Source organism: Watersipora subatra, chromosome 3, assembly GCF_963576615.1.
Source record: "Watersipora subatra chromosome 3, tzWatSuba1.1, whole genome shotgun sequence".
Lineage (NCBI taxonomy): Eukaryota > Metazoa > Bryozoa > Gymnolaemata > Cheilostomatida > Watersiporidae > Watersipora > Watersipora subatra.
The window spans coordinates 47,987,358-48,009,283 of record NC_088710.1 but is presented as its reverse complement, the minus strand read 5'-3'; the positions used below and the strand labels follow the sequence as shown (position 1 = coordinate 48,009,283).

Below are 21,926 nucleotides of genomic sequence, written 5' to 3'. Positions count from 1 at the left end.
TAACAATTATATAAATTATGAAAGGCTAATAGGTAGGTATCATATTAAATTTCTTCCAATATAAATTTGAAATTACAGCTATTTGCCTGTTCATAGCTGATTCAAGCTCACACTATAGAACCCATTAATGCTATCGCATAGCAACCTGTACAAATTTAGTTTATTGATCAAGCTCATTTGTCTACCGAGCTGCTGAGGAACTACACTTCACTAATGATTATCTTACATGTCATATTCTTTGCGGGTGCTGTATTTTTCCGTGCAATTGCGTTCGATGCTTTTACGAAGCAACAAGCGAACCATCTCTCTTGTGGAGTTGTCCTCTCTAAATTTCACCAACTCGATATGAATGACGCGCCTACCTAAAATCCCAAAAAAAAACGAAGGTGTAGTAAATGCAAACCTATATCAAGTTTTTGATTTCAGGCTACATTTCCTTCGTAGGATAACCTATGGCTTAGTAGAAGATACGATTACTCCAAGGTACGATGAGTGGTGGTCACTGTTTTATATAGCTTACAGAGGTAGAGCTATAATATCGTTTGCCCATTCTACAGTATATCGTAGTTTAGTTTGTTGTCCTTGATATCTTATCTATTGTTAGTATTCTTTTCAGTCATAGTAAGCAGATTTTGCTTATAGATGTTTTGAAGTCAGGTAACCCAAGATTACTGATATCCTAGTTCTCCAATGAAGTAGTGCGGTTTGATAGAATTATGTATTATGACGTTTATTATTCAGTTATAGTACTAAATGTATTCATCAATTGTATATGCACGATCACTCATCCAGGTTTGCGCCCAGTATAAGATTTCGCCTCGGCCCTAGTAATAGCAGTTGATTTGTAATACATGTAATCAAAACGAAGGTCAGTTGAAATAAATGCTAGCTGGATCTGGATCTGGATGATGTTTAGTCCCTAGATCCTCATGAGAAGCAAGAGAGGGACCCTCCGATCACTAGGTCTTTTTTTTTTTTTTTTTGTTAGTCCGCTACAATCTCCCCAGTGCGGATCTCCCGAGATGTCCTGAGGATGAATCCCTGCAAAAACTGACCAGAGTCACAGGAAAGGGCGTTTAGATTGTTAGAACGTGTGGTCATGTAGTGAGTAGATGCGTTCATTTCGGTCAGTGTGTCATGGATGGATGGAAACGTATCTTTGTTTGATACGATATTAATGTACAAAGACAATCTCTGTTGCTGTCTTCTGTGTTTTAAAGACTTTAAGCCACACATGAATTTTTCTTCTGAGACGGACACATCTCTGCCTTTAATATTTTTAATGAACCTCACAGCTTTATTTTGTATGCGTTCCAGCATGTCGGAATGCGTGGCTGTATGAGGGTCCCAGACCTCGGCTGCGTATTCAAGAACAGGTCGACACAGCTGCTTATAAGCAATCAATTTCACTGCGACTGGGGCATCACTAATAGTATTTTTTAACAATCCAAGGATGCGTGATGCTTTCATACAAATATATTCAATATGTCTATTCCACTTGTTGTCTTTTGAAAGGTACACACCAAGGTATTTTACAGTGTCACATGTGATTAAAGGGGTGTTCCCGAGATGGTAATTTATGAGGTATTTGTCTGTAAGAGAGGTTTTCCCGAATGAAACAATAGTGCTCTTTTTGGCGTTAAATAACATACCATTGGACTGTCCCCATTGAAATAGGTTATCGAGGTCAGCTTGTAATAGTGTCATGTCGTTCGAGTTTGTAATAGGGTGATATACTAGAGTATCATCGGCAAAGAGGCGTATAGAACTATTGGCAACACAGTCAACTATATCATTTATAAACAAGATGAACAGAGTAGGGCCTAGTACGCTCCCCTGCGGGACTCCTGATGTGACCTGTACTGGATCCGACATCATACCTCCTACCAGAACTCGCTGAGACCTACCTATGAGGAAGGATGCTATCCAACGTATAAGTATGGGATTTATACCGAAGCCTATAAGCTTAGTTACGAGTTTGCTATGATTTACTACATCGAACGCTTTAGAGAAATCTAAAATGGCTGCGTGTACAATGGATCCTGAGTCATTAAATTTGAGTATGTCATGGTTTACTGTTATCAGTTGGGTACAACACGAGAGACTTTTTCTGAAGCCGTGCTGGTTTGAGGAAATTTTGTTTGTAAGCTGCGCATTTAGCTGGTGAACGATTATATGTTCCAATAATTTACAGCATATACAAGTTAGAGAAATGGGGCGATAATTGGATGGTGAAGTTCGACTACCTTGTTTATAAATAGGAGTCACGTGGGCAATTTTCCATTCTTCGGGCAAGGTACCTGTTTGAAGTGAATAGGTACCTATTCACTTCAAACATATACATAGCTAAAGTCATGTTTTTGTTTGAGGTGCTTAGAAGGCTTACATCTACACAATAACATGTTGTGGGAACTCAATTGACACTGTGCTTTGCTGCCAGATCGGTGTGTCTATCAACTTTGCCATTTTATGACGTTTGTCCTACATTGTTGTGCATACCCTCTTTCATCGATCTCTGTTGTATTATGTGTGGTTGTATGTTGCATGACAGATTATTATGGTTATAGAAAGCAGAAATAAATATATATTTACTTTAAGGTGTGATGTGCTTGGTAAACTAATATTTAGCAATCCAACATAATTTGGAAATTAAAAGTACATTAAACAAGACAAAATTCATGTGATGGTTCTTTCATCAGCTCGTCGAGCTCCCATAAAACTGGTTCATGACACGTTCTGGGTTGACTAGCAACTCTGATAGGATAACTTCTGTTCATCGTATGGTATCATTGAGGAGGTAACTATAAATAGTACATCCTTTCTTTCCTTAAAAAGCCCATAAAGTAACAACATCTTTGAATGTAAAACAGGAATATAGCCTGAACGTATTCTCAAGAATGATTTTTGACAGATTCATGTACTAATAGATTTTGAAAGTAGTGAACTTGGGTAGCAGCATCCCTTTGTTGATTCTTAAATTAGATCTTTCACCGGTGACATGCAAAGCTGTTGGATGTTGATTATTCTTATCAGATAAAATGGCAGGCTTCTCGCTGGGCTCTTCTGCTTCTTTGACTCAGATGTGCCTTCTTAACTGAGACATCAACATTGTAACACTGGAGCTGTGATAAATTTCTGACTACAATGACTGGGTTCCATTTTGACTTTTTCCATTTTGACGTGTTCCATACATGCATGACAACTGGTTACGACTTGATGAATCCCATGGTTCATGCCAGAACGGAAGACACTTTGTCAGAAGACACTTCGCCAAACATTTGTCAATTGCGAGATGTCTCATGTGTAGCCTCTGGAGATACTTGCTATGCTGTTGCTGGGAGGTGGCTAGTTTTTCACCTTTGTTTGTAAGTCCATCTTTTAGATAGAGCATGTTGCAAACAAGCCAATATGATTATAGATGGGCAGATACCTGCTTCTTAGTTGATCAGTTCCAGCTAATATCGGTTGCATGTTTGAGCGTGTTCATTGCATCTGTGTTGCTTTAAGCAGTTTTTAGCTGCCCCTTTGTTTCATCATCAATCTATAAATAGTGGATAATGACTACATCATGCCCAATGGTTGACTCACATTTTGGAATATGGGCTGTGGATAAGTAATATGGAATATGGGCTGTGGATAAAGGTGTCAGCTAGGTATAAAAACTTTCTAGATACATGGAGATCTTTTGAAGCATTCAATTTCAAGGCTTGATCATAAGTTTTTTGTAATTTTGTTGAAGATTTATGATGTGACGTAGGAAGCATTGAAACAAGAGGTTGATGGTCTGTCTGGCATTAATGTGGCGTTTATAGACGTAAATTGGGAATTTTTCATAGCCATATTCAAATTGGTAAACAGTTTTTGTCTACTTGGCAATATTCCTGTTTCCTAAGGGAGTGTGAGTCATAAACAAAATTAATTATTTGTCATGAAGCAGTATCGCAAATGTCTTAAATGCATCAACTTGCAGCCTTGTGTATTTTTTGCAGCGAAGGTTTTCAACACTGGGTTGCTAAGCAGGGTATATTTGATTTTATTCGTAGCCTTTTGCCGTTCATCCTACTTGTAGATTCATTGATTGTCTTTCTTTAGCAGGTCCCAAGGAGGTTGAATTTTCTTTTAGACATTTTAGGTATATAGCCTTCTGAGAAGATAAATATTTCCATGAGTTTCTGTTCCCCTAACCAATCACTGTGATTTAGCATTTCATTTATTGCTCAATTTTCTCTTGAACAGATTTGAAATCTTTTTTAAAATAAAATGGGATCTGAGTAGCAAATCGATTGAGCTGAATTTTCTTTTTATTAAATTTCACATTTAGTCTTTTGCAGTCTGTAACAGTGCTTTTAGCTTTCGTTACTAATCTTCTTGGTCATATTGTGCCAAAATCCGGTCATCAAAATACATCCGCTGATCAGGTCACCAAAGATATCTTCTACTTTTTTTTAGAATGGCACTTTCTCAAGGTTGTACTTCCTCAATGCCATGTTAAAAGCTATTAATAGCTGTCATGAAGACTCATGATCAATATGAGAGCACATGCCATCACTCAGATCTCATATCGATATTAGTGAATATCGTTTCACCTGTGAATTGAAATAAAATGTTCTTATGTGTAAGAACACGATGGTGCTCTTGTAATATGGCTATTCGGCTGTTCAGCTTTTTAAAATTCCAGCAAATCCACATGCTTCTATCAAATTTCTCCACAACCATCGTATTATTCACCCATTCTGTTGTTCTGTTGGTTTAAGAAGTGGGGAAACTGGTGTTTATCTTAGACTAGCAGTAAGCCCTGCTAAGCCTGAGATTTCTTGTATTCTCATTCAGATATCCTGCGGGTGGGTTTTAAGAGGCTGGTTCACAGGAACCAGGCGGGGTTTTCAAACAAAATATTTTAGCAATCTGGCGGACGGGCACAGATATGCGTGTGAAGTTTGGATGAAATCGGCTAAAAATGTGGAAATGCATATCATTTACGCAGACTAACAGACACACAATGGCGAAGTAGGGTTTATTAATTTTAGATTAACTCTGGAGAAATAGTAGCTTGCTCAACTAACCCTATTACCTTTTCTGCTTTGGAAGCTTTCTTGACCTAGTCGTCGATCAATCAGCCTTTTTAATAAGTCTCGTTTGATAGGGTTAGTAATGTGCAGTATTGAGCAATCGCAATCATTAAATCAAACTCAAAAGGTCAGCTGAGCTGGTTCTGTGGCTGGTGAAAGACCACTATCTGTTCAAGCTTTTGGGCTATTATTTTGTTTATTGAGCAGATCATTAAGCCCTTTACTGACAATCATGAATTTCTGACAGAACATTATATATTAAAAAGTTCTTTTTTAGCGAAGTTGGGTGATGATATGAGAGGGTCTTTAAACATCTCCTAGCTTTTTCTGCAATTCCCTTCTACATCATAGTTGAGGAGATCTCCTCTACTGAATTCAAAGGAATACTATACATGGACTGCTCAGATTCTCTTTTTTTGTTCATGATTAGCACCTGTGCTTCTGTTCAAGACATTCGAGTGTCTTGTGTCGAGTTTCTTCTTCAATAAATCATCAACCTTAATTTATGTTTCCTCAGCATGATTTGTGTGTACTATGCACACAAAAGTATAGGTTTGCGCATAGTTTTGCGTATCATTCCTCATTTTTGGTTCATCAGTCATAGTCACACAAAACTCTGTTCTCTGCTCCTTGTAGTATTTTCTCATTTATTGTACTGAAGCTCTCTTTGCATTATTCAATCGAATTCCTTGCGTGGCTGCCTCACCTTGAAAGGGGAAGAAGTTGTAATCATTCTTGTCAAAATTGTAGCCTTTTATTTTTCTACATCTTTTCATATACTTTTCTATATATGCTTCCATTTTAATGCTGTTGACTGTTCAATTTATTCAATTTAACAACATATAAGGGCATTACCTTCAAGACCCGGTGCTGCCAAGTTAATTAGGTCATCACCTATATTGCTACCCTTTAGGTCTTTACAGGAATACTGTAATTGTCTGGACTCATTTGGCTAGGCCAGTGTTTTTTACTCATTGCAAATCTCAAAAAAATCTTCACCTTTCACATCTTGGTTTAGTGTGTTTAAATATTTGCTTATAAAAATCTGGTAAACTGCACTGTGTAGACTAGAATAGGACAGTCATTGTACGATTTTTAAACATTGTAATTCACTAGCACCCTGGCACTGATAGATCAACAGGTATCCCAATAAAGTGCAGAGAATAAGTACATACACAATTATTCTAGTACCGTACTTTTCGGACTATTAGCCGCTACTTTTTTCTGATGTTTTGAGCCATGCGGCTTATATAAGAGTGCGGCTTATATAAGAGTACGGCTATTAAGTGTTTTTTTCTTTCATTGCGCCTGTAGCGGTGAAAAAAAACGCAACAATGCCTGACGGTACTGTTCCGTTAGGCACTAGGTTAAAAAACATCGATTAATACAATATGATTACAATAAAACTTGATTCGGTAAGGCTACAATTAATACGAACCGAGAAAACAAAATAAAAATCCTGAATATGTTGAATTAATAATAAAAATTCTTGCATAGAAGTGTGTATAAAAAAGGTTACTGTTCCACCAGAAGCTATCCATCAAAACTTTGAATACGACAATACTGGTACTTCTTGATACTGGTATGAATGTAAAAATGAGATATCGTACTGTCTTTCTCTGACCGAACGGAGATATTTCTTAACAGGGGCATCATAGTGCGTGGGCATAATGCTAAAATAATTAGCATTTAAATAAGTTATATGATAACGACATTTATAACGTAATAAATCATTGTCCTTTATGGCTCAGTGGTAGAGTGTCTGGATTTTATACTTGCGGCAGCAGTCTCCGTGAGTTCAAGTCCTGCAATATGTGACATTTTAATTACAAAATTTTAATAGCTATAACTGTACATACCGAAAGACGACCGAAGACAAACTTTGACAAATATATATACAGATTTCCATCGAGTTGAGGTTTGACACATTTACAACATTGGCACATTTGGCACTCACACATTTTCGCTTTACACCCATTATGGGAGAATTAATTCAATGTATATTAACATTGTATATACTTCAAGTGTGTCTCAACTTTTGTAGTAGTCAGAGACAGATTTAGCAGGAGACAAGCTTCCCATAAAATACACTAAAGAGTCTTGATAGTAAGTGGACCACGCTTCTTTATGGCACAGTTGGGATAGAATAATATAACATATACTGTGAGACAATAGTCATATATGCATTCTATTGTTCATAGTGGAAGTATGAACTTCATACTTCCACTTTTTGCTTAGACTGTTAGACATTTAAATACAGTATGATTAGCAACTGACCACCGATATAATGGTCTCAAGTTGTTAGGTGTAGACATTTCTCCTTGTGATGTTCTTACACATATGCTGTAGTGGACGATGATGATGATCAGGCAGAACAGGTAGCAGAAGCAAGGCACAAGCGTCGAGATCTTCTCCAGTCATACTATGGAGGTAGCGGAGAAGAGGATGAGGTTGCTGCTGATCCGTGTGATATAGGTATGTCTCATAGATTGACCTTGATCTGCAGTTTTTACTCAAAGTAGGCAATAAATTGATCAAAATTAGTATGACTTCAATTTTTATGCTGTAAAGCTCAAATTTTTTCCTTTTTTACCGTAATGCGTGTTGTAAAAAGCTTCTGTATTTAACAAACTGTTGGATTGTTTGTATTGTTTATATTGCATTGTTAAGAATATCATTATCTCTGTGGATATTGTTATGTGTATGTTACATAAACTTATGTACAAGATTTTTTATAAAATATGAATTGTCTAGTTTAAAAAGGTAGTGATTATATTAAACTAGTTTTCTACAAAGACTACTCTGTTTATCATCTTATATTATTGTATCCACAGCAGATCATTTTATGTGCCTGTATTTAGGTAGTGTACTTTTTTACCTGTAATATGTTATTATACCTACGTGCGTCAAGGTAGAATGCCATTTTTTATTAGTTACACAAAGATTAGCTGTGTCTATATGAAAACATGTAACTTCATTAGGTGAATCAGTAACTATAGTAATTATCAAACATACAACTTGCAAACATCCTGTTTCATTTAAAGAAAATAGGGAAGCTTCCGCTTTGTGGTGTCTTTAGTGCTGGTTCATGCAGAGTTTCAAAAATACAACTTTACAATTCTAAACTATCACAAATGCTGTTTTGCGATTTATAATCCACAACTTATTTTCTGTTTGTCAATGAAATTCAATGTAGCCTGTCTAATAGAATTCGACAAATTAATTATCAGGATATCCATTTTTAATACTTCCGTAACCAAAATAGTATCTCAAAAATGTGTATTTGTTAGCAGTTTTTTACTTGTGGTGCTAACCAATGGAATTAGAAAATATAGGACAGCCGAAAAACTCAAGGCAAAATATTTGAGAGAATAAATTGGATCAATAAGAAATGTGTAACTGTTAACACTGGCCAATTGACTGTAACAGGTTACGTCCATCCAACCTATGAACTGTTGGTTATTATTAGAAGGGCAGCTGGTATAACACGCTATTTACAAATGGGATTGTCATTTGTAAATAACGCATTATTTACGAATGAGGTTGTAAAATCACTCAGATCTCGAACATCAAATCCTAGGGTTGACATCTCCACAGTTGCTAATATTTTGGTGTTGTGTCTTGGTCAGAGGGTAAGGCCTTCCAGCCTCAGCTTTACCTTGATCAGTTGCTGCTCCAAAAGTCTCTGACTGAACTGATGGATAAGGAGGCGGAGATGACAAGCTCTATTCGTAGTCTCGACTCTAGCATGCAGACGCTTGTTTATGAGAACTATAATAAATTTATTGGTGCAACAGACACGATACGCAAGGTATGCAGCATTTATATCAATTCTAGCAGAAGTTGCCAAAATTTGATCTTTAAAGCTCATTCTGTTATAATGTATAAGAATCATTGTGTCAATTCATAGATATAACCAATAGATGTAACTAATCATTATAATATCACATCTTGTAAATTATTTAGTTCATTTTGTACAGTAATTTTTTAGTCAAACCTCTACATTTGAAAAATCATTCCAAGAATTTCTTCATTTGTCAAACCGTCGTGGGTTGAAGCAAATGCGTCCATAAGAATATTCTATAATTCCTTTTTATTTGTTCAGCCGTTCAACAATCTGTGATAATTTGTTAATAAATAATTCATTATATTTATCATTATAATAAATATATTTACTATATTGTACATATCATTATAATAAATATATTTACTATATTATACATATCATTATAATAAATATATTTACTATATTATACATATCATTATAGTAAATATATTTACTATATTATACATATCATTATAATAAATATATTTACTATATTATACATATTATTATAATAAATATATTTACTATATTATACATATCATTATAATAAATATATTTACTATATTATACATATCATTATAATAAATATATTTACTATATTATACATATCATTATAATAAATATATTTACTATATTATACATATCATTATAATAAATATATTTACTATATTATACATATCATTATAATAAATATATTTACTATATTATACATATCATTATAATAAATATATTTACTATATTGTACATATCATTATAATAAATATATTTACTATATTATACATATCATTATAGTAAATATATTTACTATATTATACATATCATTATAATAAATATATTTACTAAAGAAAGTAATAAAGTGCTTATCAATAAAAAAAGTTTCTAATATTACTTCATTTCTAAGGTATTGAACCAAGGTAGGAGGCACCTGAACCAAGGTGTAGTCCAAGAAATGCGTAGGTTTTGAGATAGATGTGATGATAGAGACACACAGAGTAACTTACTATAACTTATCTTTAAGTTAAATTACATTGCAGTCTTTAAGTTAAGTCTTTATGTTGAAACGTACGTAATGTCTAGAGACAAATATTTACTCTCAGTTCATATTGTATGTTAGAAACGCATTCCTTTGTTTTTGTTCTTAAATTACTTTGTTTATTTGGTACAATAAATAAAATCATCTCTTTAGTTTATTGCTGCATGTTTATATTTTTGAAGATCAATTTGTTTACCTGTAACCCTGACAATGTGTGAGATGAACAGTTGTTTACCTGTAACCCTGACAATGTGTGAGATGAACAGTTGTTTATCTGTAACCCTGCCAATGTGTGAGATGAACATTTGTTTACTTGTAACCCTGCCAATGTGTGAGATGAACATTTGTTTATCTGTAACCCTGCCAATGTGTGAGATGAAGAAATCTCCATCACTCTAACTTGCTATAAGTTGTCACTGTTTATCTTTGTCTACAAGTGACTAACACTTATTATTTCCTAGATGAAAAATGATTTTGTGAAGATGGAAGAAGAAATGGATCTACTCTCACAAAATATGAACAATATTGTAACGTTTAGCAGTGATATTACATCGACCTTGCATGAGAGGAGAGCTAAGATCTCCCAACTGCATGGAGTGCATAGCCTTCTAAATAAGGTCTGTGCCAATTTACTGATATTATTTTAATAATTTACTAATACTAAAAATACTTAAATAATACTAATTCTTTGATGTAACCCTGTCTGATTGGTCACACCGTCATTTGATGTATACTTTTAGTTGCAATATCTGTTTGACCTGCCGCAGAAGATGCAGGCCTATATTGAGAACCAGCAATATAGTTTGGCTGTAAGGTGTGTATAACAGCTCACAAATACACTCTAATACATTTCATCATTGTTTTCAAGACTTTCCTAAGCCCATGACCTTCAAGAGCTGGCACTGATAAGTATGTTAGGTCTTTCTCTTCTTATATTGCTAGACTTTGGGGCTATACAAGAGTACTGTATTCATGTGGACTCATTGGCTAGGCTAAAATACTTTTTTTTTGCAAATCTTACAAAATATTTCACGTTTCACATCTTGGTTTCACATTTTTTGTATGTTTAAATCTTTGCTTCTTAAAAAAATCTGGTAAACTATATGTGTAGACTAGTCCAAGACAGTCGTTGTACGATTTTTAAACATAATCTATTGCCCTCGAGTTGATGTTTTGCACTTATACATCCTTATAAAAGTTATAAGGATATGGCATGTTGAATTCTTGATGAAGAGTCACAATGGTTTGTGTGCCAAACATGAAGTCATAGAATTTACAATGTGTACTAATCTAGAGTGTGACCCTATCCTCTTTGAACAGGCTGTGTATCATGTATGTGTTTTATGTGGTATAGATTAGTAAAACGTGTATGTCTTTATTGTGTTATACATTTGCTTAGCATACTCTCAATAAAGCAAACACCGCATAGATGTGTCTTCTCTGGCGTGCACATAAAATATACATAAATGAAATCAACAAGTTCTATTAGATATTCTACTACATGTTGTAATCTGTTGGGCAGGTCATACTTGCGGACACAAGCCGTAATTGCTAGGTACAAAAATATGCCTTCGTTCCAAGGGATCCACTCAGACTGTGAATTGATCGTCAAAGAATTGAAAGATAAACTAAAACAGAAGTTTAGAGACAATGAGGTACACACTCTACAATATATTGACTGAAGGTGTGATAACTCATTTATTCAAAGGCTGTTACTGGTTACTGGATTTGACAGGTAGACCCTCCAGAGATAGTGCTTATGACTGGCAGCTTGAAAAGTTGTAGCCATGATCGATGTATTCAGCCTTTATCAATTTTATTATCTTGCAGTTCTTTTGTCAGATCTCTTGTTGTTTCTGTTGCTCATGCTGGTCCACTTGTAGTCAACGGCGCAAGAGCTGTCTGAGTGTGTAGACCTGTTGCTGCAGTTGGAGGAGCCGGCAGCGAGTCTATATGAGGAGTATCTAACTCAGTAAGTCAACAGCAGTTTTCTTGTGGCTATCTGTAGTGGGTGATGGTTGTGTGATATCTATCTGTAGTTGGTAACATTTGTGTGATAGCTATATATGATAGGTGACAGTTGTATTATATCTATCTGTAGTAAGTGACAGTTCTGTAGTGTGTATCCGTAGTTAGTGACAGTTGTGTGATATCTATATTTAATAGGTGAAAGTTGTGTGGTGCCTATCTGTCGCAGGTGGCAGTTGTGTAGTGTTTAGCTGTAGAGGGTGACAGCTGTATGATATCTATCTGTAGAGGGTGACAGCTGTATGATACCTATATGTAGAGGGTGACAGCTGTATGATATCTATATGTAGAGGGTGACAGCTGTATGATATCTATATGTAGAGGGTGACAGCTGTATGATATCCATCTGTAGAAGGTGACAGCTGTATGATATCTATATGTAGAGGGTGACAGCTGTATGATATCCATCTGTAGAGGGTGACAGCTGTATGATATCTATATGTAGAGGGTGACAGCTGTATGATATCTATATGTAGAGGGTGACAGCTGTATGATATCCATCTGTAGAGGGTGACAGCTGTATGATATCTATCTGTAGAGGGTGACAGCTGTATGATATCTATATGTAGAGGGTGACAGCTGTATGATATCTATATGTAGAGGGTGACAGCTGTATGATATCCATCTGTAGAAGGTGACAGCTGTATGATATCTATATGTAGAGGGTGACAGCTGTATGATATCTATATGTAGAGGGTGACAGCTGTATGATATCCATCTGTAGAGGGTGACAGCTGTATGATATCTATATGTAGAGGGTGACAGCTGTATGATATCCATCTGTAGAGGGTGACAGCTGTATGATATCTATCTGTAGAGGGTGACAGCTGTATGATATCTATCTGTAGAGGGTGACAGCTGTATAATATCTATCTGTAGGGGTCATAGTTCTCTAATATTTATTTATTGGAAAAAAGTTTAAATTACTGCAACATTTTAAACCAACATTCTATCTCAGATGCCATAGAGACTCAGATGTATTTAGTGTTTGTACCTTTATATATAGCGCTCGAGAGAAGCTGTCAGACGACCTCAGTGAGCTTCAGAAACAGATAGATGTCAAGAAGCAATGGATTGTCTCTGCAGATATGGAGACCGTGTCTTCTATCCCCATTGTAAGTTTGTGGAGAGTGCATTAGTTATATTTTGATATGCTAGATAATCTTTCCCTTTGATTGTAACAGTTGGTCAGAGCAGTTTAATGCCTCGAGTCCCGAAGCTGAACACAAACTCACAAAACAGCCGCCCACTAGTGCAGGTGAAATTACTAGTAGAACAGCAGTTGCTTTTGTGATGCCCTTAAAATACCACCGGTATGCCCATGGAGAGCAGCTATAAGCCAGTTCTACTGCCGCTTCACACTGAACTCTATAAGCTGTGGACCACTTGAACCATGAAATTTGATAATTTCTTTTTCATTTTTTTCAAAAGTGTGTAAATTCTATTGGTAATATTAGGGTCAAGTATGTCTTTATAGTTAATAGTAATAGTTATTGACAATTGTGGTGGCACTAATTCTGAGTTGATAGTTTTGACTACAGGTCTAAATATTCTAATGTTTATCTCTGACACTCCCTTATATTTCTGTTTTAACAATGTTGTGCATTGTGACTGAGTAGACTAAGTTCTGTTCTACATAATCTTATATTTGTAATATGCTAACTGCATTTTAAATGCTTCATATGTGGTGACTTATAAGATGCATTATAGGGTTGTTGCAGCCATCAAGCACTGTCATCATTTTATCAAATGCTCCTGTCGATGAAGTTGTGTCCTCCTTGGTGCAACATATAACCAACTCCTCTAACTGTAATTTTTATAGAATTGCTTATCCATCTAATGAATAAATACGTTTAATTGTGCTTTCAAAATCTTATCGATTATTTATTGCTTAGCAAATAATTGTAATGCCCAGTATGGAAAGATATAGTCAATACTCGAATAGATCATGTGAAATAACAACTTACTCTTTGACATCATGCTGCATGTGCTTGATCCACTGATCACTGTCACTCAAATGAGGCGATTCATGTCATCTTTGATGTTTATATTAGAACACCATGGTTCATTTCCTTTGAACTCATTGCTCTTTTCTAGATAGGTCAATAGATAGGTCAATACTTGTCGTTTGTCTTTGAATATACATCTTGTCTTCCTACTTCATCATTATTAACTCACTTGTCTGTATGACGTACACCATTCATTTTTATTATTCCATTAGTATTACGTGTTCATAGACCATCCTTATATATAGACCAATTTTAAATGTTATAATTGATCGAGTAGTTGGCTAATACGTGTCATTAAATATTTTCTGTGTATTTTCACTAGTATCAGTTGTTTGTCGGTAAATGTCAATTTCCTCTCCTTTTGTAGGACATTTTAGAGTTTGTGGATATCGGATGTAACAGGTTCCTTAGTAACCTATGCTTAGTCGTAGCATCATATACAGACATGTTCTTACACAGGGACTCTCATGCCGAGTAAGTGTATTATCTCTTGTCTCAAATTATTTATAAGCCATAGTAAATACTATTGTGTGCGTGCGTGTGTGTGTGTGTGCACACACACAGTGTGCTGTCCATTCCTGAGAACCTTCTAGAATCATTCTGTGTAAAAGGATGTGAATACAGTGTTACTCGCACTTTTTACGTACTCTTAAAGATAAACTTGCACATTATATTACTAAATGTTATCAGAAAACCTTGATATTTCTCTATCAATCATGATGGTTTTGGATATGGTAGGTGATCTGACTGCCAGGATGTTTCAAGATTAAAATCTACCAAAATTGATCGTGGTTAAATGACTTCTCCAAGAATGCCGTCAGTAGTCATGCCTATTGTTTGCATGTGACTAATATTCAATCTCATCAGCACTGAGTACTTATATGTTGTTTACACAGCACTTAGAGGGAAAAGTCGGACAATTTCTAACCAGCCTAACCTATTTTTAAATTATTTGAAACATTTATTATAGAAATGTAGCTGAAGCTATATTTGAAGTTTTATTTTAACAATTAAGAGCAAATACAAAATACAATATATGTCAATAGAGATGTGTAACACTGCAACTTGAATGTAATAGCCAATGTCATAACTAGAGGGACTAACAGGAAACACGACTACTGACATCCTTTTTAGAAGCGTATTTTTCTTCTGAGCATTTTAACCGTGATCAAGTTTTTTCGATTTTAATCTTAAAACATTTTGGCAGTCAGACCCCCTCAAACATCAACAATAAATGCAAATGATAAAAAAAAAATTGTTCAAGTAAAAATTTTAGGTAAGTATCCAAAGATACTTTTTGATACTTACTGATACTATATATGCAACAAAATATTAGTTGAAATGGTTGTTTGCTGTTATAAAAGTAGATATGTATTTCACTACACTATTACAATTCTATTGCGTTTAACTCTACATCTGCATTAACCTTGAAAGTGTTTAGTTGAGCCTGTTTTTACTTTTTGAAATTTGATTAATTCAAATAGCTCTGTAAATGTTTTTAATCATGAACTCGATAACATTCACAGAACGGTCCCAATAAGAATATTTCTGTAACTCTTGCAGATGTTTTAATATCTTGTTCATACACTGTTAGTTTCTCTCTGCTAATCAAACTGCAATCAATATACCATGGCTGTAGAAATAACCAGAACAATGTTTGCCGGTTTTAGTGATAACTTGGAGACAATAGCTTTGCAGATGCTCAATCGTTTTGTGTGGACTCTCATGGATCAGTATTTCCGTCTGATTGAAGAACGACTTAAACTAGAGGTTAGTTGCAAGTCACAACTTCTCATTCTAACGAAAGATAAAATGAAAAATTAGGGTTATCTCATTCATTGTATATGACTCATCAAAATATTTTAGAAAATGATTGAAAAGTCACTTCATGAAAAGTAAAATTTCAATAACTAAAATAAACATGGGATTTAACAGTAAGCTGCTAAAAATATTTGGTTCTGCTAAATCGGAATGATACAAGGTATTAAGAAAATATTGTTTAAATAATACATTGTGTCAAGGAAAGATTTCCTATTAACCAAGCGTCACGTAAGCACTTTTTATGTCGTTAACAAAAAGTTACAATAATAGCAAAACTATAAATGAAGTTATTTCTTAGATTAGAATGTTTGTGCTGCCTGTATTTAATTCCTGTTTGTTAGAATAGGCCGCAGGTGTATGGACAAGATTTAGTTGTCGACAAGCAGAATTTTTAGAAGAGTTAGCTAAAGCTTTACATTATAACCTCACTAGTTATCTCAGACTTTTCTGAGTGTTAGTTTTAGTTCACTAGCATTCATGGAGCCATACACTTTGTATCCTGAACTTGAGTTTAGCGTGGAGCCAATAATTGCCAGGTATTTCTCTAAGACCGGAGCAAAACCTTTTCAAGTCTGTTATTCACACAGTATGCATGTATAATGATTGTGAGACTCCCGTAGCATACAGTCTGTTGGCCTTAGCAAAGATTCTTAACACAGCTAGCTTGCATATGTTAATAAACCAATATGTGCTTCATTGTCGTAAATTTAACACGCTGCTTACTTATTTGCTATTTTATTATTCTGTTATTACATTTTGCTTTAATGTTTGAAGCAGTGATTTGTAAATAGACAATTTTTAATAAACATTAAAAAAAACTCTCTTTGCATATTGTGGATTCACATTATAGTCTTCTGTGTAGAAGGATTTGTAATATAGGCACATGTAATGATGTTTATGTTCACAGCAGATGGTAACCTCTAAAACTTAAGGCATACAAGGGTAAGCAACAAGTTGCAAATACAAAGCTTTTTGACCTGGATACTCTTTAAGATCACACTTTTTACTTTTTGTCTTTTATGTACAGTCGTGTCATTGGCTTGCCTCGTTTACTTGGAGATTATTTAAAGATTTTAAAATTATTGAAGCACTGGCACGATATTTTTGCAGAAGTACTCACGCGGTTCCTACATATTATTAAGCATGTACTTTTCTAGCCATCTTGAGTGAAAGTATCAAGTACTCGGAGAACTGAAGATGATGAAATTACTAACATTGAAGTTTTTAATAAGATCTTGATTATTGATGATTGTCTAATAAGCTCTAAAGAAGCTTCATGGCCTCTTTTTTATGTGATATGGTCAACCATTGTAAAATGTAAATAATATAATTTTTCACTCATAATAAACTTTTTCTGTGCATGTAGGAATATTCTGTTCACACTGGTTTTAGTTTCTGTTATTCATTTCATAGGAGCGCAACTCAGACACATCACTGCTCGTTCGGGCACTGGATAGGTTCTCAAGGAGGCTGCAGGCAATGAATAAACTCATTCCTAATGCAGACTTTGCATGTGCGGGTAATGACATTGTGCTAAAGATAGCGAGGGAGAGAGTTCAACAATATCTTGAAACGCTCACCATGCAGTTTGCAGGTAAGTGTTCTGACTTCTACTAGCCATGATAATACTTGCACTATACCATCAGCTTTATCTGACTGTGCAATAAGTATTCTCCATTGTATTGTTACATGGAGTACGAAGGAGTGCCTAGTTAGCAAATCTCTGACCGAGCCATAAGTTGGAAAATTTTTTACCTCAAACCTAATTTACTTTTCTTAAATTTAAATGAGTCATGTGACTGAGTCATGTGACAGAGTCATGGGACAGTCATGTGACTGAGTCATGTGACTTGACTGAGTCATGTGGATGAGTCATGTGGATGAGTCATGTGGATGAGTTATGTAGATGACAAGATAACAGAGTTGGTTGCTGCTGGTTGGTACACCTTTATATAAGTCTTTTATCGTAATTAATTTTACAGGCTTTTCTGATGATCATAAACTCTTGCTTTCATCAATGATTTCGATCAAAAGTTGCAAGTTTTAACAAAAAAATTTTAACCTCAAAATGCTAAGGTACACGTCAGTTTTCTTTCGGTCCTAGTTTGCCCATTTTGGTACAAACTAATCAACCAACATCTAGAGTAAACTGGAATTTTTTTCTGTTTGTAAGCTCATAGTTTCATGTTCATAGTTTTTGCATGTAGCAATGATATGATTCTTTTATCGAAGGCTAATCCAGTTTGATAAGACCTGGTAGCCCAATAGGTACATGTAGGTGTATTTAGTGACGGCTACCTGCTATCACTGACCAGCTACCTGCTATCACTGATCATCTACCTGCTATCACTGCCCAGCTACCTGCTATCACTGACCAGTTACCTGCTATTACTGATCATTTGCAGCAATACCACAACTCGTCAAATTTAGTCAGCAACTTGCCTTCGCTAAATGGTTTATAATTTATGTTTACGGTAGTTGTGATTTTTGTAGATTCTGTAGCTGATGTGAGACACAACCTTGCATCTCCTAAGCTCCTGGGAAAGTCTGTACAGGATGGTAAAATGTCACTTGCTGACCTTTTGGACTCACTCAACCAGTCAACGGTCTCTCAAGTCAAATCAGCCTTAGACCATCTGCAGGTAGCTGGAGAAATCTTGTTCATGGCATTTTTTTCTCTTGCATTTTTCTCAATGTGATCATTCATGGTTTAGGATCAGTGCGAGTTCAGTTAGTTTTTATGTTAGATTTTTAAGTCTACATTTCACATTATCATTCACATTATTATTTCATTTCATATTATCAGATGCATTTATCGACTCTTGGAACCTCAGTAAACTATTTTGTCATGTTTTCAATAAATGAGATACTGTGCGCTACAATTGGCCTAATTTTGAATTGCCCGGTATTTTAGGCTGTTTACAGTACATCATATATTAGTAGTATTCGAACAACAACAGGCCAATCACAGAGAATTACGTACTACTGATGACCAATCACGTAAAACTGTTTTTGGCATTCTCTCATAGCCGACATGTTAATAATTATAATAGCTTAAATTCTTTTTGTGTTGAGTTTTTAGAAGCCTGAGGGTGTTTAGTCCTCCAGACTGTATGGTGTTTGACTGTGTGCCTTGCAATATTCAAATCAGTGCACGTTTAACCAAGGCACAGGTGCTGAGCATTGACATGTTAGTGAGAGGACAATATTATACTCTCATTCTTATGAAATAGCATGGATTAAGTTACTAGCTTTTGTAGAACCCGGATGGCAACTGTTAGTGCTGGAACTGGCTGCGTTCAGTCTTCTGTTCATTCTTTGCTATCTGTTGTGAGGGTGAAGTCTCTGATTCTGAGATATTTGTAGAGTTTCATAGAGTCTGGCTTCACCTACTCCACGACGAGGCACTTCCGGACTACTTACTGCTCTGATGTAAGAAAACTGCTTGTCTCCTACCTAGAGCATCTCTATTCTGTTGCAAAGGTAATTTTTTAATGCAGTGATTTTATTTGAAAATGAAATTTATGGCTGTTTGAAGCATCACTAGAAGCAAGAAAGACGTTGAATATAACAGAGAGTTGGGAGAGGTTCAAGATGGAGAGTGTAGAGTATAAGAGAAGGTAGTTTATTATCTAGAGAGTCGGGAATAGAGAAAGGTTAGTTCTAAGGTGGAGTAAGTAAGATGGCGTCGGGTGGAATAACGGATCTGGTAGTCAAATGCAGTTATAAAGTTGAAAGTTTCAGTGTTCAACAGGAAAATTTATCTAGAATCATAGACACCAAAATCACCACACGCTTGTATTACTTGACACAAATTTGTTCATAAGCGATGTAGAAGCAGCCGAGCCCCAGGTGTTGTTTATTTAAGCCATCAATCTATGACATATCAAAGATATGTAAAACCTAACAGCAATAAACTATGCTGACCTCCAGGTTGTTTCTACAGTGAGATGATTTGGTTTGCCCTAATTGCTGGCGCAATGGACCTAAATTGTTTAGAATAGGTTATCAATAACAGAGGAATGTTGTGTCACTAATAATTGAAAGGCAAAATGTAAAAAATTTATTCCATAATTTTAATTCATGCCATAAATTTATGCCATAATTGAGATATCACTCTCCTAGGTTATGCTGCGAGCAATAACCAGATTCACCATCTGCAACACTTTCCACAGCCTCTGTAGTGTTTATACATGTCCCGTCTTTTCTAGAGTTTGTTTCATTTGATATACTTTATTACAATATGTACGGCTAGAGTTCATTAGCCTGTGTACCACTTTTTTAGGAGTACTGCGACACTCATGCCGTTAGCAATCCACCCCTGTTACTTATCCTTGCACGCTTCAGTTCGGATATGGGCCGCTCTACAGCAATGTATTTGGTATGTATGGAGGTGTCTTTCCTCGTATCTTCTCTACTACCGCCTTGTAAAATCTGTCATTGCTTCATGTTTCAGTTACAGTAGAATTCACTATCATGGGTGGTCTGACAGTGTGTTAAATTCTACGGACCGGTCTAACACTGTGTTCGTCTGAGATATGGTTAACTTCAACTGAACACATAACACTGTGTTAGTCTGAGATAGGGTTAACTTCAACTAAACGCATAACACTGTGTTAGTCTGAGATAAAGTTAACTTCTGCTGAATGCATAACACTGTATTAGTCTGAGATATGGTTAACTTCAACTAAACGCATAACACTGTGTTAGTCTGAGATAAGGTTAACTTCAACAGAACGCATAACACTGTGTTGGTCTGAGATAAGGTTAACTTCAACCGAACGCATAACACTGTGTTAGTCTAAGATATGGTTAACTCTAACTGAACGCATAACACTGTGTTAGTCTGAGATAAAGTTAACTGGAGTATTCAGCATAGTTGCAATTCTCACTCATCTACAATCATGATAGGTTGCTGTGAAGCAATGTGTGGAGCAAAGACCTCATTTGATTTTTGTTATCTTTGCTCTTCACGGATTAGTACTGTGCATATGCTATAAGTATTGTGATTAGGCTTGAATTGCTAATCACAAAAATGAGGTGTTTTCAACAGCCATAAGTAAACAAGTTGGAGGTTTCAATGTTCAGTAATACAGCTGCATGTTTTTAATTATTCTGATTGGGCATAAATAATTGATACCTTGAAAACATTAATGTTGCTTCAGACGTTTTTTACCCATTTTATAAAAGCAGTTATATGTTAGTTATTGAAAAAAATTATTTTTTTTTTACTGTAGAGTAATTTGAAAGAACAACGTCTTAAGAGACATGCAATGATTCATATCATTTTAAACTAAGGCTAACATAGATAATTCTATTAATACCGCTATGTGGTTTGGTTAACCTTGAACACATTCTTAACTGTTTTGCTTTTCAAAACACCAGAAAGTGTGAAAAGAAAGAAGAATGTAGCAATAGGCTATTTTATGGTTGATTTGCTCAAAAAATAACTTTGGCAACATTATCTTCAAACACATCACCTCGTTTTTAGTAATGTGAAAGAATGGCAACCTGTATAGAAAATATGGCCGGCTAGAGACTTGAAGCTATGTTTAGTTCGAAATATCATGGCTGAAGCAGTAATAGATACGCTTGTCACTCAAAATTGTTTTCTCATTGCATTCTTTTTGTGGCATTTTATATATGAAGTTTTATCTGAAATTTCAAATGTTAAAACTGCTGGGAAGTAAATAGTACGTACATGTATAAATTTGCCTCTCCAAACAATGTTTCTATTTTTGATATATAAAAAGTTTAAAGCAAATGTTTTATGATGGAAAAGTATTATAAAAATTTTTAAATTTCTGGTTTGCAAGCTCAAGTGGCTTTGGAGTTGCCCACTGCCAACAAATTACCACTACTGTTTCACTGATTCGGATTTGCACTATTTAGATCTTTCCCAGATTCGCGATGTTTCCCTTAAAACGAAACTTGTTAAAGTAGACGCGCTTTCAGGCCATGGTCACTTTTCAATTAATGCTCAGTCAATTACCAAATTTACAAAGTAATTATTTCATCATCCTTGTACGAGCTAGTCATCCCCAGCATGCAAATGTTAATGTAAAATCAAAAAGTCAAGCGGAAACAGTAGTGTAGAGCAGTAGAGCATTTTTGTAGCAGAGACCCGCGTGGTTGTGTGC

At 35.3% G+C, this 21,926-nt stretch overlaps 1 protein-coding gene across 3 annotated transcripts in view; it reads left to right on the top strand.

Annotated features, from left to right (window-relative positions):
• Positions 1–462: 462 nt before the first annotated feature.
• The window catches only part of LOC137389820 (vacuolar protein sorting-associated protein 51 homolog), a 29,718-nt gene continuing 8,254 nt past the window's right edge, over positions 463–21,926 (top strand). The window contains exons 1-15 of one of the 3 annotated variants that reach the window (XM_068075938.1): positions 463–483; positions 7,114–7,175; positions 7,419–7,544; positions 8,699–8,880; positions 10,390–10,545; positions 10,669–10,742; positions 11,451–11,583; positions 11,812–11,900; positions 12,963–13,071; positions 14,333–14,439; positions 15,636–15,735; positions 17,200–17,380; positions 18,280–18,428; positions 19,153–19,269; positions 20,072–20,167. In XM_068075938.1, the coding sequence (XP_067932039.1) occupies position 7,175; positions 7,419–7,544; positions 8,699–8,880; positions 10,390–10,545; positions 10,669–10,742; positions 11,451–11,583; positions 11,812–11,900; positions 12,963–13,071; positions 14,333–14,439; positions 15,636–15,735; positions 17,200–17,380; positions 18,280–18,428; positions 19,153–19,269; positions 20,072–20,167 (1,620 nt within the window). In that variant the 5' untranslated portion in view covers positions 463–483; positions 7,114–7,174. Of the gene's footprint in view, positions 525–637; positions 658–7,113; positions 7,176–7,418; positions 7,545–8,698; positions 8,881–10,389; positions 10,546–10,668; positions 10,743–11,450; positions 11,584–11,811; positions 11,901–12,962; positions 13,072–14,332; positions 14,440–15,635; positions 15,736–17,199; positions 17,381–18,279; positions 18,429–19,152; positions 19,270–20,071; positions 20,168–21,926 lie in introns of those variants that run through there. The other 2 variants (XM_068075937.1, XM_068075939.1) reach the window with 2 other exon arrangements.